The sequence below is a fragment of the Erinaceus europaeus genome, chromosome 3 (assembly GCF_950295315.1).
Source record: "Erinaceus europaeus chromosome 3, mEriEur2.1, whole genome shotgun sequence".
In the NCBI taxonomy this organism is placed as follows: domain Eukaryota; kingdom Metazoa; phylum Chordata; class Mammalia; order Eulipotyphla; family Erinaceidae; genus Erinaceus; species Erinaceus europaeus.
In genome coordinates, this window is record NC_080164.1 from 93,463,966 (window position 1) to 93,490,718 (window position 26,753).

The 26,753-nt window shown below is 34.7% G+C and overlaps 1 protein-coding gene across 38 annotated transcripts in view; it reads left to right on the plus strand.

The window, feature by feature from the left end:
* Positions 1-26,753, plus strand: part of NRXN1 (neurexin 1) — a 1,383,669-nt gene that overhangs the window by 962,676 nt on the left and 394,240 nt on the right. For all 38 annotated transcript variants that reach the window (XM_060187660.1, XM_060187677.1, XM_060187662.1 and 35 more), the window contains one exon: positions 20,498-20,679. In XM_060187660.1, coding sequence (XP_060043643.1) covers positions 20,498-20,679 — 182 coding nt within the window. The remainder of the gene's footprint in view (positions 1-20,497; positions 20,680-26,753) is intronic.

Here is a 26,753-nt window from a genome sequence, read left to right on the forward strand (position 1 = left end):
CAAGAAAAAGCTTGAATTTTTTGTCACTGGTTGGAAGTGGTTGAATAGAAATTCTAGTCCTTTTCTGTGTCTCTTGTATTATTGCCCCCAATCCCAAGTAGCATAGCATGGTTGTACATCCCAGAATAATGGGATCCAAAATGAGTTGAATCTTTCTCTTCAGTCAATCAAAGCCTAATGATTCTTACTTCTCAGTTAATGCATGCCATACCTGCTTGTGTAAAGATGCTCAGCCACTGATCACCAGAGAAATACAAATACAGGCAACAATGAGATATCACTCACCTGTGGGAATGGCATACAATAGAAAGGGCAGTAATAAAAATGTTGGAGATGAGGTGGAGAAAAAGGGACACTTCTGGTGGGATGTACATTTGTCCAACCCTTGTTGAAAGTAATCTGGGAATTTCTCATAATACTAAAAATAGACCTATCCAATGCCCCAGCAATTCCTCTCCTGGGGATTTACCCAAAAGAAACAAAAGCACCTATCAGAAGAATTCTGTGTATATTTATGTTCATAGCAACATAATTTGTAATAGCTAAAACCTGGAAGCCAACCAGATGTCCAACAATAGATGTCTATTTGTAAAAAAGATATAGACATATCTCATTGTTTTTTAGCCACTCGGCTAAAACAACTGTGGTATATATACACCACAGAATATTACTCAGCTGTTAAAAATGATGAGGCAGGGAGTCGGGCGCTAGCGTAGCAGAATAAATGCAGGTGGTGCAAAGCACAAGGACAGGCTTAAAGATCCCATTTGAGCCCCCGCCTCCCCCACCTTCAGGGAAGTCACTTCACAAGCAGTGAAGCAGGTCTGCAGGTGTCTGTCTCTCCTCCTCTCTGTCTCCCCTCCTCTTTCCATTTCTCTGTCCTATCCAACAACAATAATAACTACAATAATAAAACTACAAGAGCAACAAAAGGGAATAAATAAATATTTCAAAAAATGATGAGGCAGTGGCCTTTGCATACTCTTGGATGGCACTGGAAGACAGCATGTTAAGTGAGATAAGCCAAAAAGAGAACAAATACCAAATGATATTACTTACAAGCAGGATTTGATAAAGAGGGACAGGGAGGGAGAACACAAAGTGAAACATGGACTGGACATGGTGTCTTGCAACAAAGCAAAGGACTTCAGGGAAGGAATGGGTGGGAGGGGTGGAAGACAACTGTGGGATCCTAGTGCATAATGAAATTATTTTTATTTGTTATTTATAAAAAGGAAACCTTGACAAAACCATAGGATAAGAGAGGTACAACTCCACACAATTCCCACCACCAGAACTCCATATCCCATCCCCTCTCCTGATAGCTTTCCTATTCTTTCTCTGTCTAGGAGTATGGACCCAAGGTTGTTGTGGGATGCAGAAGGTGGAAGGTCTGGCTTCTGTAATTGCTTCCCCACTAAACATGGACATTGACAGATCGATCCATATTCCAAGCCTGTCTCTCTCTCTTTCCCTAGTGGAGTGGGGCTCTTGGGGAAGCGGTGCTGCAGGAGATATTGATGGGTTTGCCTGTCCAGGGAAGTCTGGTTGGCATCATGCTAGCATCTGGAAGCTGGTGGCTGAAAGACGAGTTAACATATAGAGCCAAACAAGTTGTTGACTAATGATGAACCTAAAGGCTGGAGTAGTGCAGATGAAGATTTGGGGGGGGGGGGTCTCCATTTTGTTGATAGCTAGTAGGCCTATTTTAGTTAAACTCCAATGACTATACTAGCTTTTTTTTTTCCCCCCCTAAGCCTGAAATCTGATAAACAGGTGGATCCAAGTTACTGCTGGGGAGATGATGTCATGGCTACAGAAAGCTGGATCAGGGAAGAGAGTAGCTCCCAAATACAGGAAAGGTGTATAAATATTGTTGCTTGTAATACAATTGTTCTCACCTGCTAATGATTGCACTATAAAGCATTAACTCCCTCAATAAAAAGAAAAGCATTAACTTTGTAAAGATGCTGCTTCTCACCTTGTTATTCTCAATCTTATTAATTCAATACCGATCCTATAATCTTCTCAGTGAAAACCCTAACATGTATTCCTTATTCTTTGATTATATTGTCAGTACTCCTTGGCAGCAGTTCATTGGCCTTTTTGAACATTCTCTTGTAAGTGCATGGCCAGTCGGTAGCAAGAAGCATGATAACTTGTTTGTCTAGGTGAGTGACTAGAGTATTTGATAGAAATTATTGCTCTGGGTATTGCCATACACACTAAGTCCAGGAAATGTTCACCTCTAATGCCGAATTCCATATGAAGTCATAGAGGAAACTGTCATTTCCGATTCTAAATCCATACATATATCTTACTCATGAGTGTGGACAGTGTGGGTTTCATGGTTTCACGTTGTCAGTGGACCTGAAAGGAAAGTTGGCTGAGCTATTTCAAGAAGCTACACCTCAAAATGTATAAATTGTACTTGGAGGAGAAATGATATATGCCAAGCAGTTAAGGCTATGGTTAATGATTATGAAGATAACTAATGTTTGCAGATATTAAAAGGGCAGATTAAAAATACTTGAAAATTCTCAGTATTATGGTTTTCACATTGTTAGAAGAACCAGTAACATCTTGTGTGTGTGTAGAGGGAGAAAGGTATTAGTTTGGTCAAGGAACACTGCATTATAATGTATACATTATAATATATATACATTTCATGATAGCATGGCAGCTCTGTATATACTACATTAAATTCAGCACTAAATGTCACATTTTGTCTTTAATCTTACACTTGACCCCTTTTACTGGATTTACCTTCCCCAGCCCCCTTTCCTTCTGGTAACCTCTAGCTTGGTCTTAGACTCTAAAGATTTATTTTTATTTGTTATTAAGCTCAATTGTTTTGTTTCATTATGTAATGCCTGTGAGTGAAAGCATGTAGTACTTGTCAGAAAGCGTTACTTTTCTGTCTTTTAAAAATGCCCTTTATAACTCTTCTAAATTTTCATTTGCATAAGATTAAGTGCACTGGATATGGGTAGCAGTGTGCTCTATTGAGCTCACAAGTCACAGTGCACAAAAATAAGGGTTCAAGCCCCTGGTCCACACCCACAGGGTAGAAGCTTCACAAGTGGTGAAACAAACCTTCAGGTGTCTCTCTTCTCACTTTCTCCCTCTTTCCTCTCAATTTCCCTCTGTCTGTATCCAGAATTAATTAATAACAATAGACATTAAAATGTACATGTAACAGCTTTCTTTAAAAAATATTAATTGCAATGAAAATCACAGTATTTATCATTTATATTGAACCTGCTTGTTTTAGTTCCCAAAGAATTTGCATTTGAGTAACACCTAATAAAAATTATTTTAGACTGTCATATCAGGGTACAGTATATCAGGGTGAATTGCTATTTCAATTTATTTGCCCCCAGTGTGGCATTGAGTATCTTGAATCCTATCTTCTGTCATCAGTGAACATAAAATTAAGAGTATATAATAGCTATAGCTATATTATATTATACTCTGCTATATTTGGATAATGTATATCAGTAATTATAACATTTACATATGTATATTAATATAATCAATGTATTAACAAATCAAAATGGCTGTGCCACAAAATTTAATATAGCAATATATATTCAGACTTTTAAAAATCCCAGATCTGGGAGTCGGGCTGTAGCGCAGCGGGTTAAGCGCACATGGCGCAAAGCGCAAGGACCGGCATAAGGATCCCGGTTCGAACCCCGGCTCCCCACCTGCAGGGGAGTCTCTTCACAGGCGGTGAAGCAGGTCTGCAGGTGTCTATCTTTCTCTCCCCCTCTCTGTCTTCCCCTCCTCTCTCCGTTTCTCTCTGTCCTATCCAACAGTGACGACAACAACAATAATAACTACAACAATAAAACAACAAGGGCAAGAAAAGGGAATAAATAAATAAAATAAAATATTAAAAAAAAAAATCCCAGATCTACGATTTCAAAAGAAAAATCTGCTACTAGATTAAAAAAAATTAAAACATCTTTTTTTTCTTTCTTTAATAGGACAGATAGAAATTGATAAGAGAGAAAGAGAAAGTGAGAGAGAGAAAGAGAAATAGAGAGAGAGAGATACAGCACTGCTTCACCATTTGTGAAGCTATCCCCCCTCTGGGTGGGACCAGGGACCTACACCTGGGTCTTTGTACATGATAACATGTGTGCTCAACTGGATGTGCCACCACCCAGCCCCTAGATTTTTAAAAACCATTTTACTGGGAGAAGGTCAATGGTTTATAGTATAGTTATTGACATATGGGTACAATTTCTCATCTAACTGTGATAAGATGCTGGCAGAATACTCAGACCCCATTGTAGATCCTTTTCCAACAACATGCATTGGGACTTTCTCAATACTATCCATTTATAAAACTTTGTATTTTATCAATTTTTTTTAGATATTAAAGTTGCTGACAGTTTATAACACCTTATACTTTGCTTTTCAACATGCCATTTATAATTCCATGGCATGTATAGCATAAAAGTATTTAATTCTAGAAAATCAAATTAAAATAAAGGTAGTCACAGAACTTACTTGGGTGCTATGTTTCAGAGGTGTGATCTTTGCCTCTTTCTTCCTCTTTGCCTGAAAGTCAGCCTGTAGAAACAAAACCTTTGCTATAACAACTGAAGTCTGTTATAGTTAAGCTGCTACTATTTTAATGCTAACTATATTTAATAGGTAACCACATTTAATACATGGTTTGTGAACCTAGTAGCGTCATTTTGCTTAGTACATTGTTGGATTTTCAGTAAGCTGTTGTGTTTTAATTCTTGCAAATTGCTTGCCAATTTAATAGGAGCTGCATCTAAACAGTAAGTAATTGCTTATGATAATGAGTGCAAACTAATTTGCTAGAATATGTTAATATTCACAAAGCACTTTTATACTGCCTGCTGTTCCAAAAATACTGCTCTCTTGGTTAAATGTAGCTTTTAGATGGCATTATTGTTACACATCTGACTAAAATTATCCCTTTAGTTGTATCTACTCAAAAGTCAGAAAACTATGATTTTAGTATACCAAAGAAGAATAGATAGTCATGCTTTTTTGATGTACAGTTGAGACATTTTGAAGAAGATATCATATTCTTAATAATTCTAATTAATGGTAGAGAGTAGCAAATAGACTATACTAAGTTAGAAATGTCCTCTATTTCCCACAAGAGATGTGAAACCCAGTTTAAGTGACTTCAAAGACAGATGGAATGCAAACTTCATTTGAATACAATAAGCACTTTAAAATGAGTTAGACCTGTAAGGCTCATCCTAGGTCCGGGCATTTTTAAGTTTGTGGCCTACTTTATGCTTTAATAGTACTGTTTGTCCTAAGGTCTTTCTCCATCATTTTCAGAGAGACTTGGCAAATTGTAAACTTGCCTGTTTTAAATCTGAGGAGATTAGGGGCCTGAGTTTTCAAGGACCAGAAGTGTAGACTATAATAACCATCTTGCAAATCTAGTCTAGGAAGGTAGGATTTCATAAGATAAATACAAAAAAAAAAAAAAAAGAAAGAAAAGGTCTAATATTTCTTTCTTATGGGAATGATTTGGCACTTTAATCCTTTGAATGTTTCAGTCATTTCAACTTCAAAATATTGAAATATATATCTTACACATAGGTATATATCTTCACATGAGTGGTGAAATAGAAGGATCTCTGTAGAAAACTTTCTTTTTTCATCATCACTTGCAAAATTGATTCCCTTTGTTGAATTTCTTTGACTAAATATCTTCTTAAGAAAAAGTGCCATCTTTGGAATTTAAGGCCTAGTAGATAAAAATGACGTGTAAGTCATTGTATTTCTGTGTTTTGCTTTTATATAACATTTGTTATGAACGTATATAAATTAATGCCATTGAGAATTGACTGAATTTTAATATATTGTCATCTTTACAAGCTGTTTAAGAGTAGGAATGAATAAACAAACCAAAGTTATATATTTTATTTTAATTTAGGCTTCTATCACTGTACCTTATTCCACTAAGCTTAGACCAAGATATATAAAAGGGGAGGTGGTTTAACTTCTGTTAAAGATTGAATGAAAAGATTTGTGATAAATAGAAAATGTGACCAAAGTACTTATTAAATATGCTTTTCTTTCTTAATTATAGTAATATTACATTTTTCCTACATTTGTGAACCTATGTGATTCTTTTTTAAGGGAAATTTATGCTTCATAGAATTATGAGTATATTGGCATACTAGAATTGATCTAATCTTTTTTTAACATTGGCTTTGAACAATGCTCAGTTTCACTATATGAATTGTATTCTAACTATCTAGAAATTTAATTTTGGAGACAAAAAGATAGGAGATAATTACATTTTAAAATGCATTCATTTCTTTAAGAAATAACTTTCTATTAGGATAAGTAGATCCACTCTCTGTTCCTGGAACTCATTTTATGTCTTTTATCCGTTTCTCATAAAACTTTTGCCCATAAAAATAAATCTCTCAATTTTTTTTCAGAACTTTTTCGGAAAAGAATTTGGGGGACATTTCAGGAAACTAAGTGAATACTGTGGTTTGAATGAGTAGAATTGATACAAATGCTGACCATTCAAAGATACTAGGATTTTTCATTTTGGTATATTATAGATAAATTCTTGCAGGCCTTTGAATAGTAAAAGTTTTTTTTTTTTTACTTCTTCCTTGAATTAATTGTACAAGTATTTTGAGTAGTACAAATATTGTCTTAAGTTTGTAAGATAGACTTAAAGTAAGCAGAGGAAAGAAATTTTTGAGTTAGTAAAGATACATATTTATCGTGCCTTTTTTCCCCCTTCACGGTTATCCCTGGAACATAGTGCTGGCACTATGTATCCACCCCTTTTGGCAGCCAATTTTTCCATTTTATTGCATAGGACAGAAAGAAACTGAGAGAGGACCTAGAGAAGGAGAGAGAAAGAAAGACGCCTGCAGACCTGTTTCAACACTCATGAGGAGTCTTCCCTTGCAGGTGGAGAGCCAGGTGCTCAAAACCTGGACTTTGTCAGGTTCCTTGAGTTTAGTATTATGTGAGCTTAACTGGGTGCACCACTGCTGACTCCTTTCCGTGGACTTTGGTTATGTAAATGTTAACTGTTTGTTTTTGAATATAGTAGTATGTGGTTAAAAATCCCCAATTTTTTTTCCCATAAGACAGAAATTGAGAACTGAGGAGGACATAGGGAGACAAAAAGAGAGACACCCTCAGACCTTCACTGTTTGTGAAGCCACCCCCTGTAGGTGGGGAGCAGGGACTTGAACCCTATTGCTTGCTGTGGGTCCTTATGTTTAGGACTATGTGTACTTAACTGGGTGCTCCACTCCAAGGGTCCCCAAATACCCCAACTTCTTCATTTAAGTTTGTCTTTCCCTACCACCACACTAAATCATCAGACCTTCCTTCATCATTCAAGTAACTTCTAAATAATTTCATGCAGGATCCCTCCCCCCACCTTTTTAGTAAGAGATCCAGTTTGTTCCATAACAACTACTTTTCCATCACTTCATTATATACCACTTTTTATGCATGTACATACTAGTAATATAGTAGAACAACACTAGGTAGTATTTGCTCAAGTTTTATTTATTTATTTTTTTTTAGGGCAATCTCTTTCTTTTTTTTTTTTTCCTCCTCCAGGGTTATTGCTGGGCTCGGTGCCTGCACCATGAATCCACTGCTCCTGGAGGCCATCCCCCCCCCCCCTTTGTTGCCCTTGTTGTAGCTTCGTTGTGGTTATTATTATTGCCCTTGTTGACGCAATTCGTTGTTGGATAGGACAGAGAGAAATGGAGAGAGGAGGGGAAGACAGAGAAGGGGAGAGAAAGATAGACACCTGCAGACCTGCTTCACCGCCTGTGAAGCGACTCCCCTGCAGGTGGGGAGCCGGGGGCTCGAACCGGGATCCTTACACCGGTCCCTGAGCTTTGCGCCACATGCGCTTAACCCACTGCGCCACTGCGTCACCGCCCGACCCCCCTCTAGTTTTATTTTTTAACACTAGTGTCCTGCTGTGTATCCAAATGTAACACACACTCATGAATATATAAGCAGATAAGTGAGTAGTTTACTAGGTTAGCTAATCTCAGGCTTTGTTACTCTTTTTAGCAAGGTTTTATTTTTAATAATTTATGGATATCTCCTCCAAAATCTCAATAGTTTTTTGTTTGCAATAAACTCTGCTGTAAAGAAATTTCTTAAATATGCAACAAAATTAAATCTTTTATTCTCTAAATTATTTCCAGCTCTTATAACTAAGCAAAATTTTCAAATATTTTCTAACTCTCAAACTTACTTTGAGAGTTAGAAAATTTCCAAACTAATATAAAGCTACTTTACTGGGAGTCGGGCTGTAGCGCAGCGGGTTAAGTGCAGGTGGCGCTAAGCTCAAGGACCGGCGTCAGGATTCCGGTTCGAGCCCCCGGCCCCCACCTGCAGGCAGGTCCCTTCACAGGCGGTGAAGCAGGTCTGCAGGTGTCTTTCTCTCCCCCTCTCTGTCTTCCCCTCCTTTCTCCATTTCTCTCTGTCCTATCCAACAACAACAACAGCAATAATAACTACAACAATAAAACAACAAGGGCAACAAAAGGGAATAAATAAATAAAAATAAAAATAAATAAAGCTACTTTACATGAATAAAAGTGTGCTTAAAGAGTCTAGGATTCACTTTAAAATTAATACATTGATTTTAATGTTGCTAATTTGAAATGGCTTACAGATTTGCAGCTCTCCCAAAGCCTACATCTTTTTATAATTTTTCAATATTTATATTTTCCCTTTTGTTGCCCTTGTATTTTATTGTTGTTGTAGTTATTACTGTTGTTGCTATTGATGTCGTTGTTGTTAGATAGTACAGAGAGAAACGGAGAGAGGATGGGAAGACTAGAGTGGGGGAGAGAAAGATAGACACCTACAGACCTGCTTCACTGCTTGTGAAGGGACTCCCCTGCGGGTGGGGAGCAGGGAACTCAAACCAGGATCTTTATGCTGGTCATTGTGCTTTGTGCTACCTGCACTTAACCCTCTGCGCTACTGCCCAACTCCCAGCCTACATCTTTTATAGCAGTTGCTTTATTAATAATTACTCACTAAATAAAATCAGATAACTTTGATGAGAACCCCACAAATCAATAGTCATATCTTTAGTATGTAAAATTTAAGATGGAAATGTTAAGAGATTACTGTCACATATTGTATAGTGATTTGTTATTTGAAAACTAGTTCTAACTGGGAAATGTTATTCATGTACAAATTATTGTATTTACTGTCGAATGTAAAACATTAATTCCCAAATAAAGAAATTAAAAAAGAAAGAAAGAAAACTAGTTCTGCAGATGACAAAGGGACAGATTTCACTTTCATTGGATGAGAGTAGGAAACAGGGTAGACAATATTAACAGACACATCAAGGAAACATAAATGAGCAAAAGTAGAAATCTCTCTGAAAGAGTATGTATTCCACGTGTGAATATATAGGAAACAGAGGTAAAGCTTAGTCTGAAGTGACTTATGGGTCACATCTATTTTTTTTCAATACTAGGCAAAAATAAATAGCAAATAGTTTCGACTGGTACTTAACCAGGTGGAGAGTGATTTTATAGTAGATAGTAAGAAAAGTGCTAAATGAGAGAAAGCAATGTTAGAAAACAAGCAAAAGAGGGGGCCAGACAGTGGCACACTTGGTCAAGTGCACCTACTTAAAACATATAAGGACCCAGGTGCAAGCCTCTGGTCCCCACCTGCATGGGAAAGTCCAACAGTGCTGCAGGGGTCTTTCTCTCCCTCTCAGTTTTTCTCTGTCTTTATCCTATAAAAAAATATATATATATATTTTACAGAAGTAAACAAAAGAAAAAAATCTGGTTTTAACATGAAATTATTATAAATATTATTTTGATATGGCAGTCTCTAATTATGAAAAGCAAATCGCTCAGTAATGTGCCATGTTTGTGTTCACAATTTAATTTCGTTTCTAAGAGCAGTGCCAATTTTTTTTAAGACCTTTCTGGTACAGAATGTATTAATAATGAAAATGCGTCTTCTGCATTTCTATTATAAAGTGTAGATACCTCGGAATGAGCCAAAGTCTGGGTATGATGTTTTCTGAGGCAAGATTCTTATCATAAAGCTGAACTCTTGAAAAAGAGTTGTTCTAATATATGAAAATGTCAAATTGTGACTGAATCTTTTTATTTATTTATTTTTTTGATCAGTGTAATTATAGAAATGTTGAATCTTCCTAAGCCTTATCAGAGAAACAGTATTAGAAAATAATGACTGAACCGTAACATTGACTGGTGAATTTTAGATTTTTTTTTTCCCTAAATCAGAATCAGTTGTTTGCTCTTTACTGTGTACTGTAGTAAAACATTTAAATAGAATTGGGCTTAATTCTTAGTCATCTGTATGACACTGAGAAACTTCTTCCTGTCTTTTTTTTTTTTTTTTTTGTCGTCATTTTGTCACTTGGTCTACGTTTTGTCATTTGTAGAAGAAAAAATTTGCTTAACTATTTCCAGGGGTATTTCAGCAGTACGTGTATGTTTAGGTCAGATTATTTTTTTTTTATTGTATCAAATTGGAAAAAAAAAACCAATTAAATTGTTGTCCTGAAAACCATTTTAAACATGAACTTTTAAAGAAAATAAAGGTCTCCATTAGGCAACTGCAAGTTTCATTGACTATTACTTTGAAGAAGGTCTTAGGAACTGATAGAATCTATTTTATTCTCTAAAAATAAGATTTTTCTTAAAGTGCTTAAAGAATGATTTCCTTTCTCCCCATTTTTACTTCCTATAGCACTAATGCAAATTGATTACTAAATTACTTGCCAGGGACTTGTAACAATAAAGTTCACTCACTACTTGAAGGGGTCATTTATCAGAAGGGAAGACATAAACTTTTGATGTTCTAAAAGTTATTGATTATGAGATTACTTTGCTTGTTTTAATTTTTAATATCAGCTCCTTTTTCTATCTTCATCAAGTTTTTCATAATCTGATTGGCACAAGGTTTACACCTTAGTTGTTTTTCTTCTGAATCAGATAACATAGATTTCAAAAGCATTTTAAAAGGCTTTAAAGTCTTTGAATTTGACCTCAGGACACATTTGTCTCAATGGATAGTTAAAGCTATTGAACTCAAATATTCCTGGAGAGAATATTTTTGGAATACTATAGTTAAAGAAATAAAAAAAAATTAATAGATTTTAAAAGAATTTTCAAAGATACCACCAAGAGAAGTATTACTTACTATGTAGATTTCTAAAAAAGTTAACACTGACCTGAAAACTACCCCAGACTGTTCAACAATTTATGATTTTGATCTATAAATCATATATATAATTAAAATTTAAATATTAAAATAAAAAATTGGGTAGCTATTATCATATGTTTTATTTTTTCATTTTACTCATACTTTAAAATTAACTTTAGTAAGTGCCTATATGTTGTATGTGTATATTTTTTTTAACCAGAAAACTACTCAGCTCTGGCTTTTGTTAGTGCCAGGAATTGAACCTGGGACCTTGGAGCCTCAGGCATGAAAGCCTTTTCATAACCATATGCTACCTCCTCTGCCCCATTAATACCTTTATAATGTAACATTTTCAAAGATTTTTTTTTTTAAATTTCAAAATAGAGCCAGCAAGATAGTTGGATAGTTTTCCTGCTTTGCCATGTGCATAGCCCAGATACAAGACTGGTTCCTACTATGCAGGAAAAAGCTTCAGTGCTGTAGTCTGCCTGTCTGTCTGTCTGTCTGTCTATCTATCTGTCTATCTATCTATCTATCTATCTATCTATCTATCTATCTATCTATCTATCTATCTATCCATCCATCCATCCACCTATTTACCTACCTGAAAAAGTCATCCTGGATGCCATGCTAACAGTCTCTACCTGCAAGGGTGGATGCTTCACAAGCAATGAAGGCAGTCTGCAAGTGTCTATCTTTTTTTTCTCCTTCACTATCTCCTCCTCCCTCCTCTCAATTTCTCATTGTCCTATAAAATAGAAAGTTAAAGAAAAAAAAAAGAAAGATAAAAATGGCTACCTGGAATGATGAATGACAATAAAATTTAAAAAATAAAGAAATAAGATATTGTGACAAGACTGAATACCATGTATATACCACATATCTAGCATCTTTAATTAAAAAAATTATTTATTTGTTTACTTATTTATTTATTTATTTATTTGAATGATAGGAGAGAGAGAAAAAAACAGACATCACATCTGTACATGTGCTGCCGGGGTTGTTCAACTTGAGACCTCATGCTTGAGAGTTCAGTGCTTTATCCATTGCACCACCTCCCAGGTTACTATCTAGCATCTTTCACAAACTCTCTCACTAGTATTTTAATTTAATGTAAAATTTCAACTCATTTTAAAGGAGGAGGACTGAGTATTTTAACTGAGTTTTTTAAAAATTGTACACTCCTAGTTCCTTTCACATTTTACAATGAGAATTGTATGACACTAAGACACAGTTTTAGGATTTCTATTCATATTAATGTCCTCCAAACACAAATAAATAAAATAAAAAATATCTTATCCTAGTGACTGCAATTCTATCAGTGATTATCAGACATAGCTTTTGTGAGTTCCATATGAATACCATTCTATATATCACTTATGTTAATGCTGTCTCTGATTGCCCAACATACAGTTAAATAATGCATAAGTTTATGCATTTCATTATGGTTTTCCTGATTAAGTGTTTAGATATGGACAATGTTGACCAGTCATTAATTTATTTATATCCTAAAGAATTACATAAATAAGAGGGAAAACACTTACTTTCAAAAACATATCTTATGTATATTATAAACTTTTTGCAAATGTCAAATTATGAAAGTATCAGATATCAAAATGAAAAATATTCATGAGCCAATTATAGAATTATTTTTCTAAGGTCACAATATAGAAATTTTATTGCAGAAAATATAGTCTGTTAACTACATAGAGTATTCATTAAAAATCAGGTTTTTACTATGAGAGATTTCTCAAGGAAATAGGAAAAGATGTAAAGCAATTGGAAGGTATCCCATGCTCTTGGATTGGAAAAATTAGCATTTTATATAAAATGGCTGTTCCACATATATATTTAATGCAATCGCTATCAAGGTACCACTAAATTTCTTCAAGAGAACAGAACAAGAGATCCAAACATTTAGATAGAGACAGAAAATAGAATAGCCAAAGCAATTCTGAGAGAAAAGAGAAAGAATGGAGACATTCTTTTTCCTGACCTCAAAACGTACTATGGAGCTCCCATAATCAAAATGACTGGGTACTGGAACTTAGACACATATACCAGTGGAATAGAATTGAGAGCCCAGAAATCAGCACTCACATCTACAGTCAATTAAATACTCACAAAGGTACCCAAACCATCAAATAGAGGAGAGCCTATTCAACAAAGGACATTGGGAAAATTGGGTTGAAGCATGGAAAAGAATGTAAGTGGACCACAAAAATTCATCACATACAAAAGTTAGCTCCAAATGGATCAAAGATTTAAAAGTTTGACTAGAACTGTTAAATACTTAGTAGAAAACATAGGCAGAACTCTTTTCCATATAAGTTTTTGCAACACCTTCACTGATTTGAATCCAGTTGCAAGGAAAACAAGGGCATAAATAGAACAATGGAACTACATCAAACTGAAAAGCTTCTGCACAAAAAAGGGAATCACTTCTACAACAAAGAGGCCCAACTGTCTTGCTAATGCAGTTGGTCTATTTCTGTCTTCCATGTGGACACAAGAACTCCTACATCTTATCTTTAAAAGGGAGAAAACTTCCCCACTTTAAACAACAGAAAGGACATAAAGCTAGAAAGATTAATGGCAAATGATCTCACCTATAGGTGGAACTTAATAAAGAACAGGACAAACACAAGGTGACACTTGGACTGGGTATGGTGTATTTCACCAAAACAAAGGACTCTGGGTAAGGAGGGAAAAGGGACAGAGGGAAGACACTGGGATCCTGTTGTGTCTCCTAGATATAAATCAAGGGAAGATGAGAGGTTATGCCTATGTGCTAAAGACTATACTGTAGAACACTAGCCCCCCAGTAAAATAAAAAATAATTTTTTTCTTGATAAGTTTTGAACTATTAAACAAAGGGAAGATCTTGTTACTTTTTTATTGAAGTGCTTGATTACCGTTGGATTGTTTTCTAAATGAATTCCAACCTTGTAGGAATCACTGTAGTTTTCGTTTGTTGCTGTTGTTGTTTTGTTCTTCTATTTTCTAGATAGTTTTTTGGATTTAAATGTCATATTTGGTAAGTGCACAACATATTTCACTTAAAAATCATATTTTGGCTAGTTTAGCTCTGAACTTCTAAAAGGTGACTTAGAGGAGAGTTTTCTTTGCTTCAAGCTTTTCCTGTTTGTTATGGAATCTGAGTTTTTCAGCCCTTTTGAGTGTAGTGAATGTTTGAGGAATTTGAGTTGTTAATGCCTAGTCAGTCCTCATGGACCCTGGGATTCTAAAATTTCAGAGTTTTATGTGGCTCTAAAATATTAAGAAAACCTTGAACTGAGTGTACAAGTGATGTTTATGTAGTAATGTGTGTGCAGTGTCCCTGTAGAGTCATTTACAGAAACTCTCAGTGCATGGCAAATTTTATTTAGGCATTAAATAAGTGTTAGTTTATTTATTAATAGATTGCAAGCTGCTTTTAAAATTTCAGTAGATTTCCCTTACTCCTGAAAGTATAGATTTTGGATGGGACATGCAATTTCCTATATATGAAAAGCTTCCCACCTTTTCCTCTTTTTAAATGACAAATATTTATTTTCTGGAGATTATATAAATCTTTGTGATTTTCTTTGTGTCGGTCAAATTTAGACTACAGGGCCAGCATCTAAGCCATTTCAGTCATCTGTCATGTTTCTTGTGTTGCATTTTTATTAAGAACCTAACTGCTAGGGGACCAGGTGCTGGCTCATCTGGTTGAATGCATGTACCTAGGAACCAGATTCAATCTCACAAGCAAGGAAGGTGGGTAGAGAGAGCTTCACAAGCAGTAAAGCAGTGCTGCAATTCTCTCCCTCTATCTCTCTTTCTCTCTCTATCTCTACCCCCACCCCATCCCTCTACTCATCCCTCTTTCACCATTCCCCTCTCTATTCCTCTCTACTTCTCTTCATCTCTACCAAGAAAAAAAAAGAAAAGGCTGTTGTATTTGTTAGGCACACAAAGTCCCCATGATAACACCGGTAGGGGGAAAAAAGAAGGATCTCCAGTGTTTTCTTTTTTTAAAGCTAGTTTTAATTCTAGTTGTCAGTTATAACAAGCTGCATTTTCCACAAGTACCAAATTATGATCTAAACTCTTTGTTATATTTTCTATTTCCTGTTAATTTTTTTATGCTTGGATATGGGTTATCTCTTATTTTCAATATTGGTAATTCTTGCCTTTTCAATTGAAAATTGGTCTCACTTAGTAACAAACTCCCATTACTCCGATTCCAGTTGTATGTGCTAATATAATGCTCACTTTTCTGAAGTTCTTAATAGTCTATATAAAAATTTAGAAATTAGGAACCTATAGTCTATGCTTGTGTAAATTACTATTTGTAACCTTGCAAAGAATCTTCAGAAATTTATAAAGCCTGTGAAATGCAAAGTTGCTCTTTTACTATATGTAGTGTTAAGATTTATTTTTTTAAATTTTCACTGGTTTACTATTTTTACATCATCTGAAACTTTTTTCATACAATCTGACCTTTTCACTGTTTTTGCTTTTTTTTTTTTTTAACTTTACTCAAAAGATTGCCTCTACCAATGTAGAAATTGTTCTGAAATTTTAAATTTAACAGCAGCCTCTTGACAAGGTGGTGGGAGTAATGAAAGCCACCTCTTATTTATAACTATTTTCCTTTTCACTTCCATCTGATTGCCTTGCAAACTTTGACTGTAAAAATACTATAACCCTGTTACATCTAATAAAATCATAATGGCCTCAATGTTTCATGTTGGCTACATGATGGCATTTGAAGAATTATAGACCTTCAGAAGAGAACCTTTTATTCATATACTTATATTATGAGTTAGGCACTAATCTATTCAGAACTTAATCACATTATTGTTCAAGTAGAAAAGATGGTGAGCAACCATCAATAGAGTAGATCTGTACATGCTAATTTTTCCAGAAAGGCTCAGTCTGTATGGGGAGCATATTTAATTTTTTTAAACACAAATTATGCTGTACATGAAGGAAGGAGGTTGCTGAAGAGAGAGGTCGTTGGTGGGGGGAGAAGAAAGAGGAAATGTTCCTTATGTAAATAAGCATTAAATAAAGCTTAAATATTTTATTATAACTTCACCAGCACTTCAGGCATTAAAATAAAAGTTCATGTATGATTTTTATAAGCATTTGTTACAGTGTAAAGTATTTTGACCTGGCTAAATTTGCATCTGATGGAGTCAGCTTTGATAATTAATGTAGAGAGAGGAATAAAGACTTTGCACTGTCCTGTGGAGATTGCTGCAAACTGCTTTAAGTTTGAGTTATCCATACTTTCTCTGACTTGATGGATATCAAGGTGAAATTGCAATAAATCCATTACTAGCAATGGCACTGATGTGTTACCATACAGAAACATAATTTAAAAGTGACATTCATTTGAATGTTTCTTTGTTTTTGTAAAAGGCTTGAAATAGTGATTAAGATATATTGTTGCTATCCATTGAATTAACTTATATACTAAAATAAAGCATTGATACATAGATACAAATTTTAAATACATCTAGATAGCAGTGCTTTTTTGTGTAGACTTTCTCCTTTTTATAATGGTAAAAAAAAAAAAGCACAACTTTTCACACTATGGTATCAATCTTAGCATACTACTTGTTTTATAGTATGAACTAATAGTCATTTTTTAATGAGAAACCCTCATTGATGCAATTTAATATCAGTATGAATAGAAACATTGTCAACTATTAATGAAAATAAGTAATCTGATACAATGGCTTTATGTTAGCCCAAGTTAAAAAATATTACTAATAAAATAGAGATGTAAGAAAATTATTTATATTTTAAAAATTCATTAACAAAAGAGAGCACTAGAGTATCCGGGATTGAATTCAAGACTGTATGCTGGTTTTTTTTTAAATAGTTTTTTTATTTAATTTTTTTTTATTATTTATTTTTTCCCTTTTGTTGCCCTTGTTGTTTTATTGTTGTAGTTATTTTTATTGTTGTTGTTGATGTCATTGTTGTTGAATAGGACAGAGAGAAATGGAAAGAGGAGGGGAAGACAGAAAGGGGGAGAGAAAGAGAGACACCTGCAGACCTGCTTCACTGCCTGTGAAGCGACTCCCCTGCAGGTGGGGTGCAGGGGGCTATATGCTATTTTCTACCACTGTGCCACCTCCCAGGTTGCTGAAAATCATTTTCTTGCTTCCATTTAGTTTGAACAGAAATTTGAGCTGAAATCACTTGTCTTTTTTTATATATATTTATTTTCCCTTTTGTTGCCTTTGTTGTTTAACATTGTTGTGGTTACTGATGTCGTTGTTATTGGATAGGACAGAGAGAAATAGAGGAGGAAGAGACAGAGAGGGAGAGAGAAAGACAGACATCTGCAGACCTGCTTCACTGCCTGTTAAGCGACTCCCCTACATGTGGGGAGCCGGGGGCTTGAACCGAATCCTTACACCGTCCTGTGCTTTGCGCCACATACGCTTAACCCGCTGCGCCACTGCCCGACTCTGAAATCACTTGTCTTTTAAAATAATTTTTAAAAATATTTATTTATTTTGTATAAAGACATTGAGAAATTGAAAGGAAAGGGAGATGGAGAGGGAGAGACACTTGCATCACTGTTTCAACATTTGTAAAACTTTCTCCCTAAAGGTGGGCACCAGAGGCTTGAAACTGGGTTTTGTGCAGTGTAATGTGTGTGCTTAACCAAGTGTGTCACCAACTGCCCAGCCTTTTGAATCACTTTTCTGTAGACTTACAGTAAAATAAAATCTTTTATATATTTAAGCACACATATAGATACATACATTTATTTTTTTTAATTTATCTATTATTGGATAGAGATAGAGAGAAATTGAAATAGTGAGAAGTAGGGAGGGTGAGATAGAGAGGGAGAGAGACAGAGAGACACCTGCAGCTCTACTTCACCATTCATGAAGCTTCCCCCTCCTGGTGGGGACCAGAGGCTTGAACCTGGGTCCTTGCACACTATATTGCGCAATACATAACATTTTTTTTCTCTAGAATTTGATGGGAAATTACCATATTACTATATGACAGGAACTGCTGTTAGATTTTATATGCTATATGTTATTTCATCCTGACAGAAACTCTCTGGAATATATAGTGCCATTATTTCCATTTTTTCTAAAGATAGAAAATCCAAGATTTAGAGTCAATATCTTGGTTAAAGTCATATACCTAGTAAAAGTGCTGACGTTTGAACCCAGTATACAATCAGATTTACATCCTCCATTTCTTAAATGTCTGGCTACAGTTAAGTACATATGTCGATGGCTCAGAGTGTATTGGATGAAGCAGATTTTGAAACTTGAGTCATCTCATACACTGTATTCTATTAGGGGAGTATTCTTGTATATTTAAGGCTACAAAATAGAGTGTAATGCAATTTTCTATGTTACTGAAAGGTGTATGATATGAATAGGAGACATTTTGTAGAATTTGAAGTTGTTTGTGTTTCCAAGAAAGTTGTAGTGCTTTTACAAGTGGGTAGAAAAGAGCCGTGTGTGGGCTGAGCATCTAGTTTGCTTTTTTTAATTATGGAATTGTGCTTATGAATAGAGTGGAGTGAATCATTTTGCATATGGAAACAAAAGGAAGGGAGAGTATATTTCCATATTATTTGCAGAGAAAGGATAGTAGGAATAACTGGAGCATTCGGTAAATGATACTAGCTTCTTTATTTTTGTTTTGTTTAGTTGAAAACTATAAACATTAGAAGGAAGACAGAATTGGTTATAGCATCCTAGTTGTCAAGTCTTGACACTTATCAGAAAAAGCTGAAATATAAGATAGAATTCAATTTTAAGTAATAATATATGTCTTGTAACATTTATTGTGCTGAAATATAAAATTTTAGATTATTATTCTCAAATTTTTTTACCAAACAACTAGAAACTTTCATACTTCTGTAAGTTTGGGAAACATATCCTATGCTAAATATTCATATATATATATATATATATATTATCTGTTCTGCCATTTCAGTTACATGCTCTTTTTTAAAAAAGAATTGTGAGGTGAAAGGACAGTATTCTAGGGTGCAAAGGCCATTTTATGAATATGTGACATTAGAATATGGTAATAATTGACCTTGACAAATTCAGACTGACATATATAATTACTTTTTTCTTCAGTTTTTTAAAAATGTTTTTCTTTATTTTAATTTTTAAAAATATTTATTTATTTATTAGATAGAGACAGACAGAAATTGAAAGGGAAGGAGGTGATAAAGAGGGAGACAGAGAGACACCTGCAGCCCTGCTTCACCACTTGCAAAGCTTCCCAATGCAGATGGGGACTGGGGGCTTAAACTCAAGTCCTTGAGCATTGTAGCATGTACACTCAACCAGGTGTTACACCACCCGGCCACTTTTTAAATTTTTCTTTATTGGGGGATTAATGGTTAACAATCAACAGTAAAATACAATAGTTTATACGTGCATGCCATTTTCCAGATAATAATTCAACTCCCACTAGATCCTCCTCTGCACACAACCCATATTTGAGCTGGCTTCTACCTCACTAGAGGAAGTTCACTATGTTCCCTGTCTCTTGTCTCTTTCTATATGAAAATGCCAGTCTGAGTTGGTAAAGTGCTGGTAAGGAAAGGTATAGATATGGATATAGTGATACCTATATGTGTGTGTGTGTGCATATATATATGTATGTATTTATTTTCTGTCATGATACTTGAAAAGTGACTTTTTTTTTGCCTTCAGGGTTATTTTGGGGGGTTGGTGCCTCCACCATGAATCCACTGCTCCTGGAGGCTATTTTTCCACTCTTTGTTGCCCTTGTTGTTTTATCATTGTGGTTATTATTTTTGTTGTTATTGATGTCATTTTTATTGGATAGGACAGAGAGAAATGGAGAGAGGAGGGGAAGACAGAGGGGGGAGAGAAAGACACCTGCAGACCTGCTTCACCGCTTGTGAAGTGACCCTCCTGCAGGTGGGAAGCCGGGGTCTCAACAGGGATCCTTATGCTGGTCCTTGCACTTTGCTCCACATGTGCTTAACCTGCTGCACTACTGCTCAACCACCCAAAAGTGACCTTTTTATTAAGCATTTATTAAGATTGATTGAAATCTGTCTTTTACTTTTTCTTACTTTGGGTTGTGGGAAAAGTCATGATTCATTTTTCATAGAAAAAAGAAAAAAAGTATGTCATGAGTTTACTGACAGCCAAATATTCAGTCAATAATGTACTTAGAATAACAGTATGGAAAATGTGGGCTTGAAGTATTTGAACTAATTTTTGTGTTTGTTTTTGTTTTATAGCCGGGACAACATATATCTTTAGCAAAGGCGGTGGACAAATCACATATAAATGGCCTCCTAATGACCGACCAAGTACACGAGCAGACAGATTGGCCATAGGATTTAGTACTGTTCAAAAAGAAGCTGTATTGGTGCGAGTGGACAGTTCTTCTGGCCTGGGTGACTACCTAGAACTTCATATAGTAAGTACTTTTGAAAGAAAAATTTTCTTTTTTACTTTTTGCTACTAGCTTTTGGCAACCAACCTATAATTCTGCCTATTGGACATTTCTCTTCCCTGAAAAGCAGAAAAATAAATATACTCAGAGGTAATCAGACTTTATACCTATTACTGTTGCTCATCATGTATTTTAAAATAGAAAATATTTTCTCTTGAATTTCTCTCAGTTTGCCAGTCATAAAGATTTTTTTGATGTGTTGATAGTGACTCTAGGCAGACTTGTCATATTAATAAAATAAGTTACTTCCTAGTAGATACTACTCCAGCTAGCTGGGTGCAGACTGTTGTGATACTGGTAATATCAAAGGGTATATCCAGTGTCCTTATTTATTTTCTTACTAAAGGAGAGACTTGACTCAAGTTCTGTCAAATGAAAAGGAGAAGGAGAATGGGACTTGAAGGATATTTAGGATATGGAATAAAATGAGAGAAAATCCTATCTATACCACCTTAACATTTGTTAAGAAAATACAAAATACAATAAACACCTACCATTTATTTTGTGCAATCATCCATTATTTTCTCTAAATTCTAACCTACCCATAAGAGTTTGTTCAGCACATAGTAGGCAACAAACAGTAGCATATATTGGAACAATTTTCTGCACTGTTTGAAATTGCTGTAACTCTCCTGTAGCTTGAGGATTTACCCCTATGCTTCTAGGTTCAAGAAAATACCAGTTCATATGGTTGTAGTTCTCACCTTGTGATATTTGAACATCAACACATAGTCTTTTCATTGTGAAGATATAATAATATTTTTCTACTAAGTCAAAAATACTGTAAAAAAGTTTCATATGTTTAAAAATGGAAGTGTTTGGGTCAGGGAGATAACATGGTTATACAAAAGACTTTCATGACTCCAAGGTTCCAGGTTCAGTCCCCAGCACTGCTTTAGTTTTTTAATTTTCTTTCTTTCTCTCTTTCATTCTTTTTTTTTTGTATCTTTATTTATTTATTGGAGAGAGCCAGAAATTGAGAGGGAAGGGGATGATAGAGAGGGAGAAAGACAGAGAGACAACTGCAGCACTATTTTGCCAGTTGCAAAGCTTTCCCCCTGCAGATGGAGACTGGGGGCTCGAACCACACTGCAACATGTATGCTTAACCAGGTGTGCTACCACCCAGCCTCCCCAGCACTGCTTAAGACAAAGCTGAGCAATTCTGTTTGATTTTGACTTCTAAATGTAAGTGGCTCTAATCTAAATGACATGTAGTTTATCTATGATATATAACCTTTTCCTAGCCACTAACTTTGTCGGAAATTTTCTATCAACCCTCCAGGTCAGCCAAATGTATGCTATGTACTGATCCTATATAAAAATCATATTTCTCTCTTAATTGCCAGAGCTGATCAATAAGCTAGAAACTTGATTAAAGCACAAATACATAAAAAGATGTTCTGCTCTACCTGAGAAATGCAATTCTATTTTAGCTAGATAAAATGTCATCAATGAGTAATTTCAATGAATACATAAATAGACATTGCATATCATCCCACCCCTTTTTTTCAGAGTTCTCATGTTTTTTGTTTTTTTTTTCCGAACTAGAGCATTGTTGAACTCTGATCTAAGTTGTACTAGAGATTGAACCTGGAATCTTTAATACTCAAGAATGAACATTTATTAAGCTCCAATGGTGCTGTATTCTCAGCCCTGTTCATGCTTGCCTTTACTGGAAAATATAATCATATGATTTTTTTATTAACTCTGTTCTTCATGATATAACAAACTGACTAAAATATTTTAGTCTCAGGCTGGCAAAAAACTCCCTTACACAGTGCACTGCTTTGTCATGTGAATGACCCAGATTTGAGTCTTGGCCCTACCGCATTAAAAGAAACTTTGGTGCTGTGATACCTACCTACCTATCTATCTGTCTATCATTTATCATCTATTTAATCTATCTCTCTGTGCGTTTGCCTATATCTCGAAAAGTCATCTTAGAGTAGTGAAGCCCCAGTGGTATCAAAAACAACAACTAGACTCAAAAAGCTTAGTTTTTACTTATGGTTTTCTCGTTTAGTACTAATTCCACTATTGTTAACCTCAAAGTCATATGATATTATTATTGAAATTTATAAGACTTTAGGAGAGAATGAGAGTAAGATGTGATATGGGGAAGAGTTAATAGGATGGTCAGGGAGATGGCGCAGTGGATAAAGCATTGTACATTCAAGCATGAGGTCTTGAGTTTGATCCCCGGCAGCAATGTACCAGAGTGATGTCTGGTTCTTTCTCTCTCTCCTCCTATACTTCTCATGAATAAATAAATAAAATCTTAAAAAACAAGTTACTAAGCATAATACCTAGAATCTAAAGTGGTTGATAAATGTTTTCTGAAATAATTAATGAATTACTTATTGAAAATATTATAGCTTAGCTGGAATATGAAGTCCACTTTTCTATAGTCAAATTTAAACCACAGATTCATCTTATTTTTCATTTGACACTGAAAAGGTCATCTAAGCTCTTGTTTATATAATAGTACATAAAAAGTGTAGCAATTGATAGGCAGAACTACTGAAAAGTTCTTTATTTTTACTGATGTGATTTTAAAAATCTTTAAGTATTGATTGTGGTAGTTGGTTATGTAAAAGCTTATGGTGAGAATTATTGTTGGATAAGTGATTGCTTCTTAATAATCAACTCATGAATTATAATTTCTATTTATAATATTTATATTATGATATTATTATTGAAATTTATAAGATTTTAGGAGAGAATAAGAGTAAGATGTGGTATGGGGAAGAGTTAATAGTATGGTCTGGGAGATGGCGCAGTGGATAAAGCATTGTACATTCAAGCATGAGGTCCTGAGTTTATAAATTATAATTTCTATTTCAATTGTGAATTGTTTTCTAGTTATTTCATATTATACATTATTTCTAAATAAAGGTAAGTATTCTGATGGACTATAATGTGTATAATAGTGACTATTAATTAAAAAAATACTGTAAAAATAGAGTTAAATAATTTATTTAATGATGTGCTAGAAACCTGTCCAGAAGTATTTGTCCCAGGTCTGTATTAAGCTCTGTAGAAATCAATGAAATAAAGTAAATGAGTCCAACTATTAACAGCGAACTCAGTACTTATTTGTTAGATGAATACATCCATGTCAGTTGAACCAGCTAGTCACCAGGTAGATTAGACGAATTTTAGTGAGAACTTTATCCCCAAATAAATGACTGCTGTTTCTTTCTATTTCTCCATGCTTATGTATCAGTTCTTGTACTTCTAACTTTCCAATTTGCACTGTTTTTGCGTAAACATGAACAAATAATATTTTTAAGATAAAAATACAAAGAAGTAGCTTACAAAATATAAATATATTATTACACACAGCAAAATTAACAGTATTGGAAAAACATTTTAGGTTCAGGCACATACCTTAGCATAAGGGAAGAGCTGTGCTGAGAGAAGTTCCGATAGCTGTGGTGTCTCTTCCCTCTTTCTTTCTCTCTACCTGAGTGAAAAAGCAGCTCTAGAATGGTAGAATTGCAAATGTAAAGACTGAGTCTCTGGAAAAAAAAATGTCAATATTAAAGGTTATTTAATCTTAGGTGAATTAAATAATTTCTTAGGAATTCTAGGCGAAATGTGCTTTTTTATGATTCATGTTACAACTAGAAATTTTGTTTCTAGTTTTCATTCTAGAGGAGATATTTAACTTATCAGTTCAGTACCACAAATTTTGGAAGTTTCTTCTGATCCGTAATCAATTGCATTATCCATTGTAGCACTGGCACCACTATCTGGAAGTTTGTTAGCCCCTCTCTGAATTAAAAGAGTGCCACTACAAACGTGTACTCATTCACTATCATGAATATTAACCTGTGCATTGGTTCTGACCAGAGGAATTGTGTGGAGCATGGAGGAAAGAATGAGTTAAAAGCCTTCTTTGAAATTCTTTTATCTTGGGAGCATAAAAGAGTATTGCAAATCTGATTACTGAATTGTTGTACATATTTGCCTTATGTATTTCCTCTGTACTTTGCTGAGCCAGAAGCCTTATTTTTAAGCCAAGCTCTTAATTGATTTTGATTTAGAAAAACACATTTTGTTCAGCAGTTTTATTATATACTAGAAGCAGAGTTATTTATAGTATATGTTGCATGTCCCAAAGTAACTTATCAGTATCATCAAATATTTCTCTACCTCTGTGTTTCATGCTACTTATCTCACTGCTCTGTGAACTTTAAAAGACTCTTTTTGAAGTCAACAATTATATACAGATGCATACTTTTACCAATAAAATGAAAACCAGTATTCCCTTATAATTTTTTTCTAGAATTTAAAGTATGTTCAACTTGATTGAATAGATTCATATGTTTCAATACTTTCAATTTGTCACATAATATTTAAGTGAACACTGTAAATAATATGTGACAGATATTGTATTTGGTTTTGTTTTCCTGATTCTGAAATGGATTAGGCCCTATTTAAAGTGAATTTTAAAATAAAAACCAACATATCTTTTTTCCAGGTGCTAGGGAATTCTTGCCCAGTGTACTCCCTTGTAAGGGATGGAACTTTTCTTTTGTTTAATATTTATTTATTAATTTTCCCTTTTTGTTGCCCTTGTTGTCTTGTTGTTGTTATTGATATCTTCGTTGTTGGATAGAACAGAGAGAAATGGAGAGAGGAGGGGAAGACAGAGGGGGAGAGAAAGACAGACACCTGCAGACCTGCTTCACCGCCTGTGAAGTGATTCCCCTGCAGGTGGGGAGCTGGGGCTTGAACCAGAATCCTTAAGCCGCTCACTTGTGCTTCGCACCACCTGCGCTTAACCCCTGTGCTACCGCCCAACTCCTGGGATGGAACTTTTCTTTGGAGAAATATCAAAGAATGATGATCTTATTTCTTTTAGCTTATGTACTATTCCTATATGTTTAAACAGTCTATTTGGGATTAAGGTGGGACCAGGTTGAATCAATATAAACTCCTTCTTTCATCCTACCCCTTTAGAAATTAATTTGATGTTTCATTTTCTGAATCTTACCATTGGTGCATCATATCTTTCTTTCATTTTGAGATATTTAGAATTAGAATTATGTCCTTCTCTGAAATGTTATCACTGCAGAATATAATGAGAGATAGAAATAAATCTGTCTGTCCTCAATTCATGCATTTATTGTTAGACAACTACTCTGCTATTAAACACTCTCATTCTCATTGTCAGACAACTACTCTGCTATTACACATTCTCTTTTTGAATACTTTATATTCAGATTTATATACCTATGTAAGGTTAATTTTATAACTGCTTCTTTAATTCTGCTATAACTCTGTTAAATTAAACCAATACCTCCCAGTTACGTGCAAATAAGTGTGAATATTATGCCTAACATTTAATGTCTTCCACACTCTTCCTTTCCATTCCTTTCTAGGTATGTTTCCCATGAACTCTACTTCTTTCCACTCCAGTAAAATTTATTAACCAAATTTTAAATGAATTTCTTCTTGTAATTTTTCTAGTTTTAATTCTATTCAAAGGGTTTCTTTTTTGTTGTCCCTGTTCAGTTATTGGCTTCTCTTTTTGAATGTTGATGGTTGCCTCTGGGATTCTGTAGCATCCTGTGCTAGCAATACAATGCTTAGGACTCAAGAATATTTTCAAAAGAAGTGCTGATATTATGCCAGCACATTATCTACATAGTGAAAATCTTTTCCATATATTCTGCTCCAATCCATGATGACTACTATTTTTGGCTTCTTGTTTTAAACCCCAAGATATTATACAAAATAGCTTTAAGTCTATTTCAACTTAGTAAGTGATGAACTGACTTGGAAAATTCTCATTTCTTATAACAACCTGCTGAAATGAGGCTCTTTTTGTTGTTGAATCCTTTCCAACTATATCTCCATTTCTACTGCACCTATCATTTTTCAAAAAGCTACCTTAAAGAAAAGTCTCACAATATTTATCATGTATAGTGCAGTTCATACTGTATTACTTATCTGTAACATATTTCCCCGCAATTTAATAGGTTCAAACAGCAAATATTTATAGTATTCTACAGGCTCAGGAATACA